The 20,871-nt window shown below is 39.5% G+C and overlaps 1 protein-coding gene across 1 annotated transcript in view; it reads right to left on the minus strand.

Moving 5' to 3' along the window:
* The window catches only part of plch2a (phospholipase C, eta 2a), a 97,387-nt gene that overhangs the window by 31,376 nt on the left and 45,140 nt on the right, over positions 1 to 20,871 (minus strand). Inside the window, exons 6-10 of the mRNA XM_088082664.1 lie at positions 19,256 to 19,349; positions 16,786 to 16,989; positions 16,093 to 16,213; positions 12,189 to 12,360; positions 2,328 to 2,435 (exon numbers count right to left, since the gene is read on the minus strand). Coding sequence (XP_087938790.1) covers positions 2,328 to 2,435; positions 12,189 to 12,360; positions 16,093 to 16,213; positions 16,786 to 16,989; positions 19,256 to 19,349 — 699 coding nt within the window. The remainder of the gene's footprint in view (positions 1 to 2,327; positions 2,436 to 12,188; positions 12,361 to 16,092; positions 16,214 to 16,785; positions 16,990 to 19,255; positions 19,350 to 20,871) is intronic.

Below are 20,871 nucleotides of genomic sequence, written 5' to 3' on the forward strand. Positions count from 1 at the left end.
TACAGACACAAACCTTTTTGTTAAAGAGTGAGATCGCAATTGTCAAACCCACCAGACTCCTTTTAAATAAACAGTCATTTTAGCTTGTAAAGAGCCAGCATCTTTTTAATCTATCTGGGGGAATTAAGGGCTTGTTTCAACTAAACCAGAGTTGGTGATTGTTGGAACAGTGGGAAAATGATCCAAAATGGTTTCTGCAAGTGTAAATTTGCTTCTGTTGACTTTGAGTCAAATGCAATATAAAATGATGAAATTACAGTTAATTTAAAGGAGGTCTAGTGGGTTTGGTGAAAGCGATGTTGGGGCTGTTTTTGAATAAATATAAAGCATCCTTCTCTTTAATAGAAGGCCTACCTCTGTAGGAATCCTTTCCATAATGTTGTCAGACACTTCGATTTACAATCTGAGCCTATATGTGGATGTACACTGACACTGATCGTGCCCACTGCCCACAGGAACAACACTGTTGTCTACTTTGCCGCTGCAGCACTCTCTCTCAAATCTTAAAATCTTTTAAGATAAAAGTTTAAAAACTGAAAAAACTATTCTGCCCATTAGTCACTTAGACACAAAAAGACGGGAAAATAGAGTCCACCTTGAAAAATACCCTTTACCTCAAACTTCTCCCAGCTGCTTCTCTGAAAATTTGATATTACATACCAAATAAATTATTCTGTGTAACTATTTAACCTGAACCAGTCTTCCCTGCCACTGCCTGTATCAAGGTTTCCAAAAACTGAGGCTAATAAGAAGCAGCTTTAGACCCATTTCTATGCTTTTGCTTGTAACTAATTCCACCTAGCTTTTTCTATCGCATATTATGGTTGTCATTTCTTATAAACTTCTTGTTTTGTTTTTTTTTTTTTTTTTTACTGTTTTTACTTTTGTTTTATGATATTTCTTTTTTTTTTTTTTTTTTAATATTTATAAATGTATTGTTAGGTTTTCATTTTTAGCACTCTATCATTATTATTATTATTATTATTATTATTATTATTATTATTATTATTATTATCATTATTATCATCATTACTATTATGGGACCAACAGCATCCAGTTGTGCACATTTACTCATTTACTGCTTATGACTGACACTGTTTCCACTAGTTTTAAGACCTATAAGACACATATCCATGAGCATATGTGGTTCCATATAGAGAACGATGATAATGATGCAAACTTTTTTTTTGGGCCAGCCACTTTTAGACACTTTAAACTCAGGTCAGATGAGAACATATAATGGCAGATGAGTGGGTGAGATTTCTGAGCGAGGTGAGAATGAGCTTTGTATACAATACCTTCCACTTTGAAAGAAGCAAGCGACAGTTGAAGAGAAGAAGAAGGAGGACAAACGGGAAGAGAGAAGAGCAGGAATGAGAACAAATAGGCGCACAGAATAAAGAGACAAAGCAAACAGCAGAGACGGCAATGCAGGAGATAAAAGTTAAGGAACAAAGACAAGACAGGAGAGGAGAACACTTAGCAGGGCTCAGTTTAAACATCAACCGTCACCCACAAAATTCATATTTAACTTGTTGGACAAAAGGACGCAAAGCCTGGCACTCTGGTGGATAGAGGAGATAAACATGCTGACGTGAAATAAAAGGAAACAAGGTAAAGTGGAAGTGGGAAGCTATAGGCAATCATGTGTGGTCGTGTATCCATGTTGAAGATTACTGGGGTAAAATTGTCAGTCTAAATTTGTTTTCTGTTGTCTAAATTTGATTCCTGATGTTTACAAGGAACGTTTAGCCTCAGACTTTGCTCCTTGGCCTACCCAGTCCCAAGGTTATGGGCTTACATCAAAGAGGGTTATTCAGTGTCCTTATATTTGCTGCTCGAAAAAAACATATTAATTAGATGGATTGATGACACACCGCCTACAATCCAAGGATGGCATAAACTAATCTTTGACCTCATACCAATAGAGTATCTTACACACAGATTCAGGTGTAAAGTTGATGATTTTTTAAAAACGTGGACACCCTTTTTTAGATATACTGGTAAAAGACTTAGGAATTTAGTGTTAAAGGAAACGGTGGATTACAGCCCTGAAAACTGTCAGAAAACTTTTGGTACTAGGGAACAATGATTTGTACAAAACGAAATGTTAATTATTTTATTTAAGTTATTTCCTTTTTTTTTATAGGCTTTGTTTTCTGAGTAATATATGTTGTCTGTTATGTATTTTGGATTTAGGTGAGAAATTTAGTTTGCATGGCCAGTGTGTGCTTCCTGTTCTGTGTTATTGTTCGATCTGTCTATTTGTGTTGAATGTTAAAAAGTATAATTAAAAATATTGGGAAAAAAGAAAACGAGGTACATACATCTCCATTCATCAGTTTACAGTCGTCCTCCATCTCATCAGCGCTGTCCTCGTCTGACACGTCTCCCTCCTCTGCGTTCTCATCGATGTTGGGAGGCAGTTTCTTCCCCTGGTGGACAAAAGAACGAGTCAGTAGAGCTTCACAATCACAGCTGCAATATTTAATTAATTAAAGAATGAGGTTAGATACGTCATTCCTGGTATTAAGAGGGCTTCAGAAACGACCTGTAAAACACTGCCCTCAGCCATCTCTCTACTGCACTATATGTATTCAAGGCAAAATGTACTCCAAGAAAATGAAGTAGTATTTGAAGTTTGTCAACGCAGGAACAACGGTCCTGAACAGACTACAGCAAGAAAAACAAAAAATCTGAAGGAGGCAGACAACATCAACTTCGTTTTGCTTTTCAGGCCCACAAAGTATCAAAATGTGCTCCAAATGTTCACATTGGGGCTGGATGACATGGCACAAAAGTCTTTTTTGACTGATCTATATGACATCATAAAAAGTTAATGTTTCTATTAAGCTTGAAATTTTCCCCACACCAAATTAGACAGTTGAGGTTGCAGAATGTAAAGATTAACCAGAAACTGCACATTGCAAACACATAATCTATTAAAATAGATATATTACCATAAAGCTTTAAATATAAGCCTGTCCCAATGAAACACCCAGTCCCTTTTACTGGCCCGGCGTGGCGACACATTTTGACAAATAAAGGCCAGCCTGTTCCTTTTTTATAGAAGTTCTTTGAATGTATAAAACCAGGTTGTTGGCTACCTGCTGGAGACAACATTAGCTGCTTAAATGCAAATATAAAAGCTTAAATATTTGTCAATATGGACATGCAACACACATTATTAGCTTGGTAAGACTCTCTACAGTTCAATCAGTCAGTTCATTTTCCTGAAACCGTGAACACCAAAGAAGAAGTAATACCGGCAAAGTACGCAACAGAGACACAAAAAAGAGGTTAAAATAAATCATTATTGTACTTCCATCTTTGCTGAGCAACAGTTTTTGTGAAAAGAATTAAAAGCCTGTCCCATAAAGACACCTGTCCCAAATAAAAGCCTGATGAGTTCAGTGGTTTAAGAAAGTAACAGCCGGGCTGTTAATTGAAGTTATACGGTACATACAAATATTCAACCTGGTTCAAATGTGTACTAATTTTCTAAAATCAGAAATATTCACAGCCAGACAGACTGTATGTTGTTCAAAACTGTGTCATACACTTTTCCTCCCTGAACGTTTCAGAGGATGGGTCTATTTGCTGGTGTATGAGACAGAAGGTGTACATTCAGTTTGCTTTCATGGATGCTGATGTTTCAGGTGATGAACTTGTCTTTGTCGAGTCTGTGGCTATTTCCATCTGTTCATGGTGGTCTTAATGGCCAGACTATGTAACTAATTCCACTCTATTAATGCTCTGTTATTTTCCAAGATCGGATTTTTGGGGGCTGTGATTGTGAAGTTCTATTGTCTCTTCACAAAACTGTAATTCAACCATATAAAATTGGCTCCAAAGCTTGAGGCTGTCCCTGAGGACCTGGTTTCAAAAGACCACCCTGACAGTTTGGTGAGCGACTTCCACCTGAGCAGAAGAACACACGCCAATTCCAATATAACTGTTCCCACTGCAGACCACACATACGAAGAGTGATCCAGATGTGATTAGGGAAAAAATTAGATTTTTGTGTCCACACTATGAAAAAATAGAGGCTGTATTCACAAAGCCTCCCATTGCAAAGAGTTGCTCCTTGTGATGAAATCCAAAGAAAAGTCTCAGAAATGTGACACTTTCTAAGAATTTCCCCTTAAAGCTAGGTCCTAGTAAAGATAAAAGTTATTCAAAACGTATCTTAACCCTTGAGAGAGTTCCTAAGGTAAAAACTGTAAGCAGTAGGGAGGAGGACTTTTAAGAGGCTAAAGGGTTTTATCAAGCAGAGGAGAAAATGGTGGAAAGATGAAGCGGTCTTCAAACATTAGGTGGCAGAGAGTTAATGAAATACTACAGATTAGATGGACCAGGCACAATGTTTGTGGTCAATCTTACTGCTGACATTTCCTGCCTAACACAATAGCGATATAACACCAGACTTAACAACACTAAAATATCTACTATCAGCAGAGTGATCACACAAACCACGCTTTCACAGCCTCATGTTGTGACACAGTTCATTTCATTTCCACTGGCTGTCCATATTTTGCAGGCTCACAAAAGGGTGTGTTTGTGACAACAAATCACATCTGTTAAAGGATGTTTCATACCTAGCAGCAGGGTCAACCACACCTCCTCACTAAAATTAAAGTTTCTGTCCCCTCCTCACCCTGAGTAGCTCTGAGAATTCTCCTAAATCACTCCTAAGCCAGGATTCCTTGCTAGAAATGTTAAGGCTCAGTCAGGACCTCCCTTAGAGTATTTTCAGAATGTTTGTGAATACCACCCCAGATCTACACTACCGTTCAAAAGTTTGGGGTCACTTAGAAATTTCCTTATTTTTGAAAGAAAAGCACTGTTTTTTTCAATGAAGATAACTTTAAACTAATCAGAAATACACTCTATACATTGCTAATGTGGTAAATGACTATTCTAGCTGCAAATGTCTGGTTTTGGTGCAATATCTACATGGGTGTATCGAGGCCCATTTCCAGCAACTATCACTCCAGTGTTCTAATGGTACAATGTGTTTGCTCATTGTGTCAGAAGGCTAATGGATGATTAGAAAACCCTTCTGCAATCACGTTAGCACAGCTGAAAACAGTTTAGCTGGTTAGAGAAGCTATAAAACTGACCTTCCTTTGAGCAGGTTGAGTATCTGGAGCATCACATTTGTGGGGTCGATTAAACGCTCAAAATGGCCAGAGAAAGAGAACTTTCATGTGAAACTCGACAGTCTATTCTTGTTCTTAGAAATGAAGGCTATTCCATGCGAGAAATTGCCAAGAAACTGAAGATTTCCTACAACGGTGTGTACTACTCCCTTCAGAGAACATCACAAACAGGCTCTAACCAGAGTAGAAAGAGAAGTGGGAGGCCCCGCTGCACAACTGAGCAAGAAGATAAGTACATTAGAGTCTCTAGTTTGAGAAATAGACGCCTCACAGGTCCTCAACTGGCAGCTTCATTAAATAGTACCATAAGCGCCAGTGTCAACATCTACAGTGAAGAGGCGACTCCGGGATGCTGGCCTTCAGGGCAGAGTGGCAAGAAAAGCCATATCTGAGACTGGCCAATAAAAGAAAAAAGATTAATATGGGCAAAGAACACAGACATTGGACAGAGGAAGATTGGAAAAAAATGTTATGGACGGACGAATCGAAGTTTGAGGTGTTTGGATCACACAGAAGAACATTTGTGAGACGCAGAACAACTGAAAAGATGCTGGAAGAGTGCCTGACGCCATCTGTCAAGCATGGTGGGGGTAACGTGATGGTCTGGGGTTACTTTGGTGCTGGTAAGGTGGGAGATTTGTTCAGGGTAAAAGGGATTTTGAATAAGGAAGGCTATCACAGCATTTTGCAACGCCATGCCATACCCTATGGACAGTGCTTGATTGGAGCCAATTTCATCCTACAACAGGACAATGACCCAAAGCGCACCTCCAAATTGTGCAAGAACTATTTAGAGAAGAAACAGGCAGCTGGTATTCGATCTGTAATGGAGAGGCCAGTGCAGTCACCTGATCTAAACCCCATTGAGCTGTTGTGGGAGCAGCTTGACTGTATGGTACGCAAGAAGTGCCCATCCAGCCAATCCAACTTGTGGGAGGGGCTTCTAGAAGCATGGGGTGAAATTTCTCCAGATTACCTCAACAAATTAACAACTAGAATGCCAAAGGTCTGCAATGCTGTAATTGCTGCAAATGGAGGATTCTTTGACGAAAGCAAAGTTTGAAGGAAAAAATTAATATTTCAAATACAAATCATTATTTCTAACCTTGTCAATGTCTTGACTATATTTTCTATTCATTTTACAACTCATGGTGGTAAATAAAAGTGACTTTTCATGGAAAACACAAAATTGTCCAGGTGACCCCAAACTTTTGAACGGTAGTGTATGTACAAACAATATTGGATCTGGGACACATTTGCGTGTTATATGAACATAATTGCAGAGATTCTCTGGCTAAACATTAGCTAGATGTTTCTGTGTGACCAATACTACTGTGTCAGTCTGTAATTTGTGCAACATTTAAACTTTAACCATTATTCTGCTCGACCGCTGAGCTGCTGCTCTGTGTGCTCCGAAGGAGGGAGTTTCTGTCTCATCTTTCTGACTTTTGATAGTGTAACATCGGCATTTGGTGTGTGCAGCTCCAAACCCGACTCTGCCTATTTTAATGAGTGAGCTGTGTATCTCTGAAGGATTGCTGTGATTGGATGTTTCTGTGATATGACTGGTTGTGCGCACATTGTCAAACTATATCTGTATCCTGTATCCTGTTGACAGCATATCAGAGTATTTCATATATTTATAACAAAAATGTTTTCAACAGAATGACTGTTAACAACTGCTGAGTCCCCTTCTTATAATGCCACGCTTGATGTTCAGTACATTTACATTAAGTTAGAAAAAGCTGAATTATTGTGTTGGTCCATATAAAACTGGACTTATAGAATACATTAATGTTAGTCCAACTAAAATCGAATTTGTCAAAACAGACTAACCCACCCAGATAATGCGACTGAAGTCAAGCTATTCTGTCAGACTTAAACTGGACTTGGTGTTCTGTGCGTGCTGTTAGTCGTTGCGCTGGCCTCCCTTCATGGATAGAGATAGGGACTGTTCGTTACTTGGGAGGGGCGAAGAGGTTGCTGCAAAAGGGGTCAGGGGTTTTTAATTCTGCCCTAGGTAAGGGACATAAAACTTAAAAAGGTAGTCTTTTACATTTGTTTTAAATAAATCAGTCAAACTGTGGCGCTGTCCACAGCAATATGTTTTGCTGTACACAGCGCCACAGCAAAACATACTTTAGCCACCTAAAAAAAAATCAATAAATATCATCACTGTTCAGTGGAGTAAAATGTTTGGTGTTTTTGATATAATGGCCTCAAATCCCTATTGCTAAGGGCTGTATGACAGCAAGGTACAGCAGTGAAAATATTCTGAATATAGCGTACAATAAAACTGATATTGATGTTTTATGTGGCTTAAAACTAATCAATGAAGGCAGAGTTTGCTCAGCACTGTTTGATACTACTACAAAGTTATTGTAAATAAACAGTTATGATTATGATATGGTCTATATCCTAGCCGTGGAGGAGTCGGACCTATTTCATCAATAAATGGAGTTTCTCCCAGTGCTGGAATACTGGGACAAGGACAGTAGTGCAATTAAATGGCCTAATGGAGCTTTAACCATAGCGCCAATAAACAGTGCATGGAAAGATACTGGTCCACCAGAACCTACTGCAGAGCAGAGTGGCAAATCCCTGCAGAGGATTTAGGAGCTCATAAAGCCATGTGTGAGCCTCGTCCATTTACAGGTTCAGCAGTCGATATTTTGGTAACACATAGGCCCACTCACTGCCCGAGCCGTGGATTATTAACAGGCAGGCAGTTTGTCCTGTGGTCAGTGGTGGCCTACAGCCTGCAGCAGCACTATAAGGCTGTTCCTGTCTGACCCTGGAGTCCACAGTGAGGCTGCACAGGCTGTCAGCTGCAGGGCAGAGGGACAGCTGCACATCACTACACGGTAGCAGTTTTGTTTGCTTTCCACTTTCAAAAACTGGAAAACAGCCCTCCTGATTCGACTGGTATTCTGACACTCAAATTGTTGTAGCTGCAGGAAAATGAGCTTATGAAACAAGGGCTCATTACATTATAGATACATAGTGGGGCTAAATGTCTGATTGTCTGATATACATTTTCTTTAGGGATGATAACAATTAATAGATAATCGATTAATCAGTTGTTAAGAATTTAATAGAACGTGAAATTAAATCGATTAATGATTCGCCATGAAATGCTGTCAAAATATATTCAATATGTTGCTATGAGCTTTGACTAAGGATAAAAAACATTTGGTATTCCTTGAAATAATTAAAGTTTTTACTTTTTTTTTTTAAATAACAATCGATTAATTGATCATTAGTTTTACAGATTAATCAGTTAAGGAAAGTGCTTAGAATTTGCAGCTCCAACATTTGCCATTTTTTGGCACAAGTGTCTTAGCTGGAGTACTCACATGTCATTTTCAAAGTGCTAAACACTTTTTGAACTTATCGACAGTTCTCTGTCAAAGTGAGAGAGAGAGGTGCAGAGAATCAGTCGTCGCTTCTCTCTCTCTCTCCCTCTCTAACTCTCTAAGAGAAAGTCCAAAGTTCACAACCACAGAAAGCCTGCAGGAACTGAACAAAGTGATGTGTTCTCTCTGTCTGTCTGTCTGTGTGTTTATCGATCTCCTCCGCTCCCTGCCAAAACTGTGGACAGAGTTACTGCTGCACCTACACACACATCTACACACACTCCCCTGACACACAACTAACAGTCCTGGACACAATTTTTACCATTATATATTTTTTTTTTTTCTGAGCCAAGAGGACAAATTGTTCAATTTGGTGTTTCAGCTTTTTTATCCAGTGAGGGAAAAAATTTAAACTAATGTTGCAAATGAGACAACAGATAATGAGCAAAAACAACAACAAAACATAAGACATGATTTAACTATCGGTTACCGCTGGGTAAGACGTGATGAATCTAAGTGCAAAGTGTTGGGTGGAGATTCCCCCAGTGCACACACAGGTGGAGCGCTGGTGAACTGCTGGCAGAGCAGTCCTTACCGTGCCAGGTATTGGCGAGGTGCCTTCTCTGTAGTGAAAGCATCTGGCATCAATAAAGCCTCATTAACCTCTACACTGTCCCCTCCCTGCTAACATGCCCGTGTTGGTTAAAGCTGTGTGTGAGACAAACTTTGAGACAAAACTGTGCCACAGTGCTACGCTGGACAGATGGTTTACATCACAATGACCACAAGAGACTACTAGCTGAATTTTTAGGTACTTATAGTGGGAAATGAAAGGAAACGATGCAATGCTGTTTATGACCACACAGCTACACTGACAGCAAGTGTTCTCATTTCAGTGGTGGGGGATTACAATGTTGGGGCTTCTTCTATATAGTTTTATATAACCATGAAAATCTTTAATATAGTTTTTGTCATCAGTTACAGTCTTTGGAAAACTGTCCTGTGCTGCCTTAGCTTGGATTGATCTTCAATTGTAGTGTTTTGTTATTTGCGTAATAGAACACAATTTTTCCACTAAGATTAGCACGTACATTTAAGTTTTTTAAATGCGGGAAAAACTGCGAAATATAGACAATGGTTGAAATAAGTGATGAAAGTGAAAATGCAACTGTACTTGCTTCTTTTTTGAATCCATTAGATATTCAAGCTGAGGCTAAAACTGAGTTTGTATTTTCAAAACAAATTGTGTTTTTCTTTCAATGTAAAAAAAGTATCTTGTTGCTGCAACTTTTTTTAACTGTGCTGGACTCTGGTGATCTTTTGTATGTGCACGCCTCTGCTCTGTGTCTCCATATGGTTGATACAGCTCCCCATGCCTCCCTCAGGTTCATTACAAACTGTAAAGCTCTGACTCATCGTTGTGAGCTGTACTCTAGGGTAGCACGGCCTGCTCTGGTGACCTGTCGGCTCTTCCATTGGTACACCTTTATATAGACGGCAGTTCTTGGTCTGCTCATACACTACCTCTGCATTTCCATCACGCAGAAAAGTACCTGACAGTACTCACTGTGTTCTCAGGACCTCTTTATGCTCTCTGTCCCAAACGCTCAGACAGAAATTGGGAAAAGAGCTTTTGGGTATTCTTCACCTGGAATTTGCGGCAGAATGACTTCAAACTCAAAGAGCTGATGTCCCTAAATGTTTTTAAATCTAAAATGAAAGACTTAGAAGCAGATTCTATAGGAGGTGGATGTTTTTAGCCTGCTTGGTTGTACAAATGACTCCCAGAATGTTCTCTTTTGACTCATAGAAAATTCTCTTTTTATGCTAATTTTAGTGTTTGTGAATTACATTTTGTCTCCCTTTGTGTCTTTGTCCGACAGGTCTCCTTTGAAAAAGAGATTTTTGATCTCAAGTGGAACAAACTGGTTAAATAAAGTTAGATAAAGAAAAATAAATAAATTCAGTTTCTCTTACAAACTTAATTAATTTGGAGCAATGTTTGAGCACTTCTTGGGCAGAGATGGACAGTATTGTATGGTGGCACATTGGATCATGCCGTAAAATGGGCAAAATTAGCGCTTCCAACCATAGTGTTGTGTTTCCATCACTGCTGATCAGAGCTGGAGCCCATAAACACCCCAAACTACTCAATATTATAGATGAGATACTTAAATGACTCAGATCGTGTGTGTGTGTGTGTTTACTTATTAGACTTGTGTTTTAAATAGAGGGTAACAGCTGAAAACTAGACATTCTGTGCTTCATTTTGCTGTATAATATGTAAGATTTTGAATCACAATATAGCCATTACATTTCAATAATGTGATGTAAATGAAACAACGAGTCAGAGAAATTACAGACTGTGTTGCAAACAGTGGGGATTTTTATCTTGTGGCCATCGATAATAGCATGAATTGATTTAAAGAAACAATGACTGACACACAGACATGTCAATCATGATTTTTTTTCCCTCCAACAAGAAGCTTCAGGTAAAATTTATATCGGTTTCCATCACATTATTTGTGCTTCTCCAAAAAATGTGTTTGATTACTGGTACAAAAGGTTCAAAAAACATCTTTTTACCGCATCTGGTGAAAAAAGACGAAGAAAAAATGTCCAGGCCCTCATTTATATTCATGGAGAGGAAGCCATCAGAGAGAGCCAGAGTCAGCAGCTAGAAAACTTAAATGTGGACCAAAGGTGGACCAGAAGTATGTATGTGTATGAGTGGAACAATAGGGGAAAATCATTAAAATGTTGACAGATTTAAAAAAAAAAAAACAAAGAACACATGCATCCTGGTGGACTACTGGTGACCATGCCTTTGCTGTCAGCGCCCCAAAACTGTGAAACACTTAACGCATTGAGATCAGACTCGCTACATCATTAGTGTCTTTTGAATCCCTTTTTAAGTCTTTTATAGGAACGCATTTATGAATATCTAGTATGCTGCTATTGCTAAGTTTTACCATCCCTCTGCGGCCATTGTACACTACTCTTTTATAAAAAATAATAATAATTCCCCAGTATTTATATATGATCACTGTGTTATTTGGATTTTATTTTATTGTTGTTTTATTGTTGGCTTTTTTATCTGTTGCTTTTCTGAAAATCACTTTGCAACCTTGTTAATTAAAGTGCTATATAAATAAATTTGATCCTAATGTCCAGGTTCCTGAGTACCTGCCCCAGCTCCCAAAGTTTAATGTAAATGTGCCGTATCACCTGAGGGTGACACGAGCGCAGCAACATTTTTATCCCCTTAGAGCTCCTCTCAGCTGTAAAGTGATGCCTGTGATCAAAAACCTGCTTGTGACCTGCAGCCATCATCATTCTCTGTGGTCAGCCGGACTCAGCATATTGTTTTTGGATAACAACACAGGGCAACGAGGCAGCCTGCAGTCACTACACACAGTCCATAAACATCTTCAGCTTATATCTCTGCCTTCAGTCAGGTTGTATTTTTCATTCTCCTCTCCCAAACATTTCACATTTCTCTAATCACATCACTTCAATCAGCACCATCAGCAACCTTTGAAGTCTGCTCTGTGAGCTTCAAACTGCTCATAATAACACGGTGAGTTGAAATAATCGCCTGAGGACCGACTCCCCTCGCCGAGGACAGCCCGTCACTTTTTTAAACTTCCAAGGCAGGCTCTGACTTTACCTTGACAAGGATCTTGCCCTTGAGTATTTCTGGTGACGGCAGCCGTCCAGACTCATCAGCTTTGATGTTGGATAGGTCCAGTTTGTCCCCCAGGATCTCAGTCAGGTACTGGGCCATCTTCTTTTGCTGAAGAACACTGCAGTGGTTCTCTATGGAGAGGATGACCGGGTATCTAAGGAAGAATCACACAACAGACTGGAGTCAGAGGGCTGAAGGGTTAGGCTCAGGGTTCAAACACATTTTTACCAATACATCTTCAGGACTTTTCCAGGACTTTGAGACCAATTTTCAAGATCATAGATTTTCTGAATCATTCATCATCAACCACCGATGCTCCTTATTGGTTCTTTTTTATTACCATATAATAGATTTTTTTTAAATATAAATAATTTAAAAAAGAATTCATTCAGAACAGGATTAGAATTGAATATTTAAATACAACTTAGGGACTGTTTGGTATTTAGGAGAGAGGTGGGGGTGGTGAAAAAAGAAGAATGGCAGGCATGTCAAATAATTTTTTAAGCACTGGGGAGGGACCTTTGTTTTTCGTTTTGGCTTTCGGGGAGGGGCATACAACTTTAAATGGCTGTGTTTTGTGTTTATTTTACTGCAGAATTTTAAAGAATTGAAGATTTTTAAAGATTTTTTTTTTTTTGTCTAGCATGTATTTAAATTTTGGTATTAAAAAAAAATAACATAGATTATGCTCCCAGGAATATTTAATATTTTATATAACATTTTATATAAATACCACCTGTGGGTGGCACCAAAAATAACCCATTTTACCACAGCCAAAAACTGTCAAACAGAAATTATCATTGGATTTTCAAATATCTGATGGTCCTTGAACACATCATGTGTTATTATACAGATTTGTGAAACAGAATTTTAACTTTTACGGTATATTTAGTTTTTCAAAACTTTTCAAGGCCTGGGAATTGCAATTTGAAAATTCCATGACTTTTCCAGGTTTGCATGACTGTACGAACCCTGTAGGGGTTTATCCTTACACCACCCCAAACCCTAACCCTTTTAGGTAAGAAAGAGGCAATAACGTTGGTTTATATTTGATCAGCTCTGCCTAGTTTTACAGTTTGATCTGAGTTTGGTTGATGTTTAACCCTTTGGAACCTGAAGTAACATCACTCTCCTTGTGCTGCTTTCAGACACCTTTCACAAGTATTTCAACCTTTGAACCCGGAGCAAATTGGTGCGATTTCTTTTAAAAACATGGGAAAAAGGCAATTGCAACTTGGTAAGAAAATAGTTGATTTGGGGTTCAGCATCTTGTACAAGGATACTTCAACATGTTGACTGGAGGAGCCTGAGACTGAACCGCTGACCCTTTGATCAGTAGATCACCTGCTCTACCTCTTGAGCCACAGCTACCTACTCTCCATGTTTTCTGAAAGAATTCAAGCCAATGTGCTCAGGTTTAAGAGAAAGCTCCTTCTCTCTCTCTGTCTGCCTCCATACACTTTGTGTTTGTGGTGGCAGCCATAAGAAAATACAGAACTACAATCTGTAGCTCGAGCATCAGCTATGGCGCAAGAAAACATTCGCCAGATGACGCCTTAAGCTGAGAGATGAGCAGCAAGATTTGGGCACTGGTAAGAGGGAGGGAAGGTTCCCACAGTTCATTTACATATCAACAACCCACATTCTAATCATACAAATGGTTGGAAATCAGCAAAGTATCCCTTTAATTGCACGCACGCACACACACACACACACACACACACACACAAAAAAAAAAAATACACCTCCAGTCTGCCCTAAGTCAGACAGAAGCGTGTTGTGCCAGTTTTGTCCCCGTCAGCCCTCTGCGGAGTCCGCTTTTATACATCGCCCTGGAAAATCTGATCGCTCTTTGATGTTGAATGCAGCCTTTCACCCTGCTCCCTTTTAGCCAATTATCTGTGGAATATAGTGTCCACAATTACGGCTTTCAAAAACACACAGCGAGGGTGAACAAAGTGAGCAAGTGTTTCTCCTTCATTTTACTCGAGGAGACGTGATCTAAATATAGAGTTTTTCCCAGCATCCTCCAGACTGTGCATGTCGATGAGATTATCACCTTGTGATGCAGATTCTGTGAGGATGAGGATGAGGATGAGGAGGGGGAAGAGGAGGAGGAGGAGGAGGAGGAAGAGGAGGAGGAGAAGGAGAGTGTCTGTGTATATTTTCCTCTCTCTCTCTTTCTCTCTCTCTTTGTTGGTATGTCTCTGGATATGCTCAAGTGTGAGTAAGATCAGTACTGTGTATGCTCTGTACATACGGGAGTCAAATTTAAGTAAAAACATGATTAAATGAGTCAGGAACCATAAGGAGTGGAGCTTTCACATGAGAGCTTACTGAGTGGTTTGAACAAAGTTTATCACCTCTTAGAGATGCTGGAGTGACATGTTGAGCAACATTCAAACTTACAGACTCAAAAATGGGATAATGATAGGCTGCTATTTATTGTGAATGAGATGTGGCTTTACAGGGTGGCTCTGCCCCCCTAAAAAACAGCTCAACCTTTTGCAAATAACTTCTGACACGACGCAAGGGATCACCAGATGAGAGCCAACCACACTTGTTTTAACGCCAGGAGAAGCACTGCATTGTTTCCTTGCATCTGTCGATGCATTCAGATCACATCAACGGATGAGAGGAGCGGCTGTTTAAGTTAACTTTTAGATCCAGCAGAATGAATGGTTCAGTTTCACTTTAATTATGCTTCACATTCTGCTGCTCTGTCTGTGCTCCAAGTGTGCTATAAATAACCCAACAGTTTATTAATTCCAATATTACTCCTAATGACCAGTCCAGCTTCAAAAATCTATTTCTGTCAGCGGATGATTTAGTTGTGGCAGCCTGTCACAAATAAATTAATGTGTGTGAAACCCTGAAATAATAAGATCAAATGATATGACCAAAAACACAAACGTGTAGCTCTCACTGTAAGAGCCAATGATCTCTGTCCTCCAACAAGCACACTACATTCAGATACACTATTAGATCAGCCCCGTCCCTGCTTATGTGTATTAATTGTACAGTCTATGATCAAATGAAAACATTTTACTCATCACTCCACATGCCATTACCAAACAGTGACTGAACACCAATATGTACCAACCCTTTAGGGAGAGCCTTTACAAGCAGACCCAGTGCATTAATGTTTCACACGTAAAGAGGCTTTGAAATGTATTAAACTCAACCAACCCTGCTATTGTATTCCAAGCCTCATTTCCTCCATTTTTCTCCATGGTTTTACAATGCAACAGCCTGTGTAATGCAACACTGTGATGTGTACTGACATTTTGCATGTCTGTATACTGCTGCGGTTACTCTCCACTTTCCTAAAGCGGTACACACACGCGCTTTACGGTTTATTAGTTGCCATCAATGGAAAGACGATAAAACACGAAAGCAATCTATTGGAGTGTTCTGACTGGCTGAGTGTGTGAGCATGTGAGTCAGTGAATCAGATATACACCAATCAAAACATGAAAACCACTGGCAGTTAATCGTCTCGTTACAATGCGATGTTCTGCTGGGACACCTGGGGTCCTAGCAATTATGTGGATGCCTTTTGACACGCTTCATCCACTCAAACATCATTACAGACCAGGTGCACCCCCTCATGGCACCGGCATTCCCTGATGGCAGTAACCCCCAAGCAGAACAATGCACCATGCCATGCCCCAAAAACTGCTCAGGAATGGCCCGAGGAACAAAGAGCTCAAGGCATCGACCTCAAAATTCCCCAGATACCAGTCTGACTGAGCATCTGCATCCGCTGTAACCCCAGAGTTCCTTTGGCCATGTCTCGCGATCAACGGTAGGGCCTCTGAACTTTCGAGGCACGGAAGCAGGGCCCTTTGGAGGGTGTCCCGTGTGTGTGTGTGTGTAAACTTACTCATTCTTGACGAAGGCGTACTTGTTGATGGTCTCGATGACGTCTTTGAAGAGGATCTTGGAGGTTAGAGTGTAGCCGTGGTGGACGATGGGTTCACCATCCTGACCGTCCCAGCAGTCCACTGTGGACAGGACAGAAAAAGTAGAAGGGGTCATTAGGAAGCTTACTAAAAATCACGATACCAGTAATACAAAAAAAAAACATGGCTTATAGTTTAAAAACACATTGTCACAACTGTTCTGACCCACCATAAATCCCACATGCAGACCCAAACCAACTATGAATGCATCTACTAACAAGCATAGCATGTGTATCTAGAGCCTGATATATCTTCCTCCTCGGTGCCATACAGCTCCACTGCTGTTAAACACATCATTGTGCAATGTTGCACTGGATGCCATGTTCCTTCCTTACCATGAACACACCCTGTAGTTTATTTTGACTAAGTTCCAGGTACAACATTCTGCTGCCGCAAATACTCACTAGAGCATCTTTAGTGAACTGCTACAGGCATATAAATGAGCTTCAATCCAAAAATATCAGCACTGCTACTTGCTTTAAAAAATAACTTTACGTTTTAACCCTATGTTAAACTGTGCTGGTATACAGTGAGTGTATGTGTGTGTGTGTGTGTGTGTGTGTGTGTGTGAATATATGTCTTCATCAGTGTGTGTGCCACGTGTCCACGCTGACCTTCTACGCAGCGACAGCCGGCCTGCAGCACCCAGGCGTACATGTCCACCCTGGACTGTGACATCAGCTGGTCTCCCATCAGGTAAGTGTTGTGTGAGGAGGCGATGAAGTAGTTGCACAGCGGCTGGTTCATGTCCTGGCTCACGATGTAGTGTTCTGGGTTAAAGATGTCCCCCGCTGGGCTGCGCATGTAATTCGTTATACCTGGAATAAACAAACGCAGCTTTACTACTTTGCTTTTTAAATTTTACATTACATCCATTCTGACATGGCTCACATTTTTAGAACTTTAAAACGCAACACTGAATTACTTTACTTTTTATCACAGAATCAAATACTATATATATTATTTTATTTATTTATTTTTAGTTTATCTTTTAAATTATTATGCCATATTTCTGTTATCATAATATTTATTGTTGTAGTTGCTGTGAAGCTCTCTGTCTAAGTGTAGTTGTTGAGTCTTTGTAAGTTAAAGAATATTGTCTAGACCAGCGCTGTATTCTGTTGTGATTTGGGGCTATATGAATATAATTGACTTATTATACTCGCATTTCTTAATTTACTGAAATTTAAACTGCAAGGATAATTACATTTATTATGTTATCAATAGGGCATATAAATCTCACACCAAATCACTAGCTTCTAATATCAGAAGTACTCATTCTCAAATTAAAACAGTAGTCGTGTAATATAATAAATGTCAACAACTACAGAGATAGTGCTCACTTTCTGGTCCAATGTGGTATATTTACCATCTTTTTGTGTTCCAGACACCTGATTAGCTTCATCAGGCGTGTTCTGCTAATCAGGACTGATCAGTCACCAAATTCAAATCAGTTAATTCTAAAGTCCAAATGGATGTTTGTGCCAAATTTGAAAAAAGGTGTTCTTGAGATATCGCGCTCTTGAAAATGAGACATACAAGGTCACAGTGACCTTCACCTTTGGCCACCAAAATCTAGTCAGTTCGTACTAGAGTCCAAGTGGCCATAAGTGCGAAATTTAAAGAAAGGTGTTAAAGAAGGTGTTGTGGAGATATTACACTCACAAGAATTAGACAAATGTACATACAGATAACCTGAAACAATAAAATAAAAAAAATAATACCTCTGGCCTTTGCTACCGCTAGTGCGGGGGCATTAAAAAGATGGATTTCATAGGAAATATGTATGATATAACAAATATTATTAAACAATATAAATATAATATATTAAATTAAAATATATAATAAATTAAATTAAATTTTGTTTGTATGTGTTTGGATTTTATTTGCAAACATTTCCTTATCTCTTATTTCATATATAAAATCATGACTTTATTTTTGGAATTACATTATTTTCATTTTAATTCATCTCTTAAAATGTTTTTTGAATATTGGCTTCATTGATTTTTCATGATAAAAATGTCAGTAGTATTAAGCACACACACAATTTTCCTTTCAGCACCCCCTGTTCAGATCACATTCCCACGACTACGGGGTCAACTAATACTTTGATTCTTGAAATATCCTGTCCACAGTTTCGTCCTGTAGGAGCTATATATTTCCACTTTTCATTAAAATCATTGAGTGATTCCCTTAAAAACAGCCAATTTGGTTTTCAAGGTATATGGTATTCTGTTATTCTCTCCATTAACATACTTTTTGCATATTGTTTCTCAAAATATTTTAATTTAGTTCTCTGAGAATATTTTTTTCTCTCACAGTGCCTAAAATATTCAATAAACAGAGAGATAAAAAGTTTCTAAACTTAATCAGTCAAAACAAGCATACAAGAATATTTCCCACCTGTGTACTCAGCAGTCAGATATTCTCATTTTATTGATTTATCTTTCCAAAAAGAGACAGGAAAAAATGATGTTTTTGTGTCATATCTTTTCTAAGCACTATAAAAATACAGCAGATATTCTGCACAGCAGCAGCCAGAAAGATGATTCAAACTGTGAGCGTGGATTCATAAACACATACTGAAACTTATGTTGTAACTTTACCTTCAAACAGTCAATACTAATAAAAGACTCTGGACTTTGCAATGAATGACTTATTAAAGTCTATACTCTTTCCAAAGAAAAATCCCCATCACTTGGTGGCACTCGCACTGTAGCCCTGAACATGCTCTCATTGTGAGTCTCTACGGACAGAAGCATCTGCCAGATGAATGGAATGTAATCAGCTATTCAGAAAAGAATAAAAAGAGCCCATTCTTCAAAGCCAAAGTGATTGGCTTAAAGCCATCTGACACCTTTGATAGAGCCAAGGACTGCAACAAGTCCTTTTGCAAAAATCTGACCTTGTTGGGGAACATTTTAGAAAAAAATAACATTAAGCGTTAGTTCTGAAAGGGGATTCTTTGAATAGCAGTAAATATGAACAGAATATTTAATATGTAGATGGTGAAATAGAAAACTTTCAGAAGAAAAATACAGTTCAGTTCCAAACACAAGAGAATTGGAATTAAAGAGGACTTACCATCAATTCCCAGAACTCCTTGCTTCTGGTTCTCAGAGCACGGCTCAAATTTGTTGATAATCTCCAGGCAATGGTCCTTGGTCACCTTGGTCATCTACAGATTAAGTAAATGCATGTCAAAAACCGAAACTATGTATACGCCAAAAACACAACGAGAACTAATGCATTCCTGGTAAAGAAATTCCCCTCCAGCTTGAATATGTGATGATGCGAGCGCTCCCCGACTGTCAGTTTTCTGTCCATCCTGCTTCCACAATCGAGCTGTCAGTCTGGTAGCTGCTCTTTAAAGCCCCCTGATCAATCAGTCACATCTCTATTAATCATTTAAAGGGGGTGGGGCTCAGCCGGGACTCTCATCGTGTGTCCGTGTTTTTGTGACACTGTAAACCATGTGAGGGACCGTGGCTTTGGCTCAGTAACCTGCTGAGACTTTTTTTCCACAGTACTGTTTCCATTTTAGAAAATGGCTTTCAAACCCACTTCTACAGCACTGTGCAGGGTGAGTGCCTAAAAGTGTTTTAAGTGGAGTCCACTAACCATTCATTTATTGTCCGTAACCGCTTGTCCTCGCAAGGGTTGCGGGGGCTAGAGCCAATCCCAGCTGTCATCAGGCGGAAGGAGGGGTACACCCTGGACAGGTTGCCAGACTATCACAGGGCTGACACATATAGACAGACAACCTGTCACGCTCACAGTCACACCTAAGGGCAATTTAGAGTCCCCAATCAACCTGACCTGCATGTCTTTGGAATGTGGGAGGAAGCCGGAGACCCCGGAGAGAACCCACGCAGACACAGGGAGAACATGCAGACTCCGCAAAGAAGGGCCCCGCCCACAGATCGAACCAAAGACCCTCTTGCTGTGAGGCAAAAGTGCTTACCACGACGCCACTGTGCCACCTGAGTTCACTAACCATCCCATCCTAATCTGGATGAGAGCATGTTGTGTGCAGAGGAAATCCAGACACTCAGCAGATGTTAGCCCACATCCATTGTTACTGAGGACTGGCACCAAACAGCTCACTGAGCAGCAGAGAGCCTGCAAGCTGCTGACAGCTCTGTGCGCACACGCACGCACGCACGCACGCACACGCGCACAAACACACACACACACACACACACACACACACACACACACACACACACACACACACACACACACACAGCTTTATTGCATTTCAGCAAATATGTAAGAAAGCATCAACATCAGATTACTAAACTGTTTATTAACTTTAAATTGTTTTTTGTATTTCCTTTGGAGAGTTTTTTGCACCCATATCTGTTTGCCATTGAAATATAAAGATAAGCTCCCATTTATAATGCATTTTCAATGCAGAAAAGATTACATAGCCATAATTTATCAAAAATAAATGCTATTGTCCTGAAAGACATTGCTGTTGACTCAAATCAGTGCTGTGTTGTTGCACTGACAGAACTGGTGCTGTGGACAGTGACTCTACCATGTGAACCATTACAGCAGTTATTTTCACCCTCCACCTCAGGCCTTTAGGAGGCTTCTAGGTATACTGCCGGAGACCTTTTTTAGATACCAGCTTTAATGTCAGAATTGAGGTGTATATCTATAGTCTATATGAATATAACAGGTCTAGATCAATC

This window comes from Plectropomus leopardus, chromosome 9 (genome assembly GCF_026936395.1).
Source record: "Plectropomus leopardus strain MGB_pleo_1.0 chromosome 9, ASM2693639v1, whole genome shotgun sequence".
NCBI lineage: Eukaryota > Metazoa > Chordata > Actinopteri > Perciformes > Serranidae > Plectropomus > Plectropomus leopardus.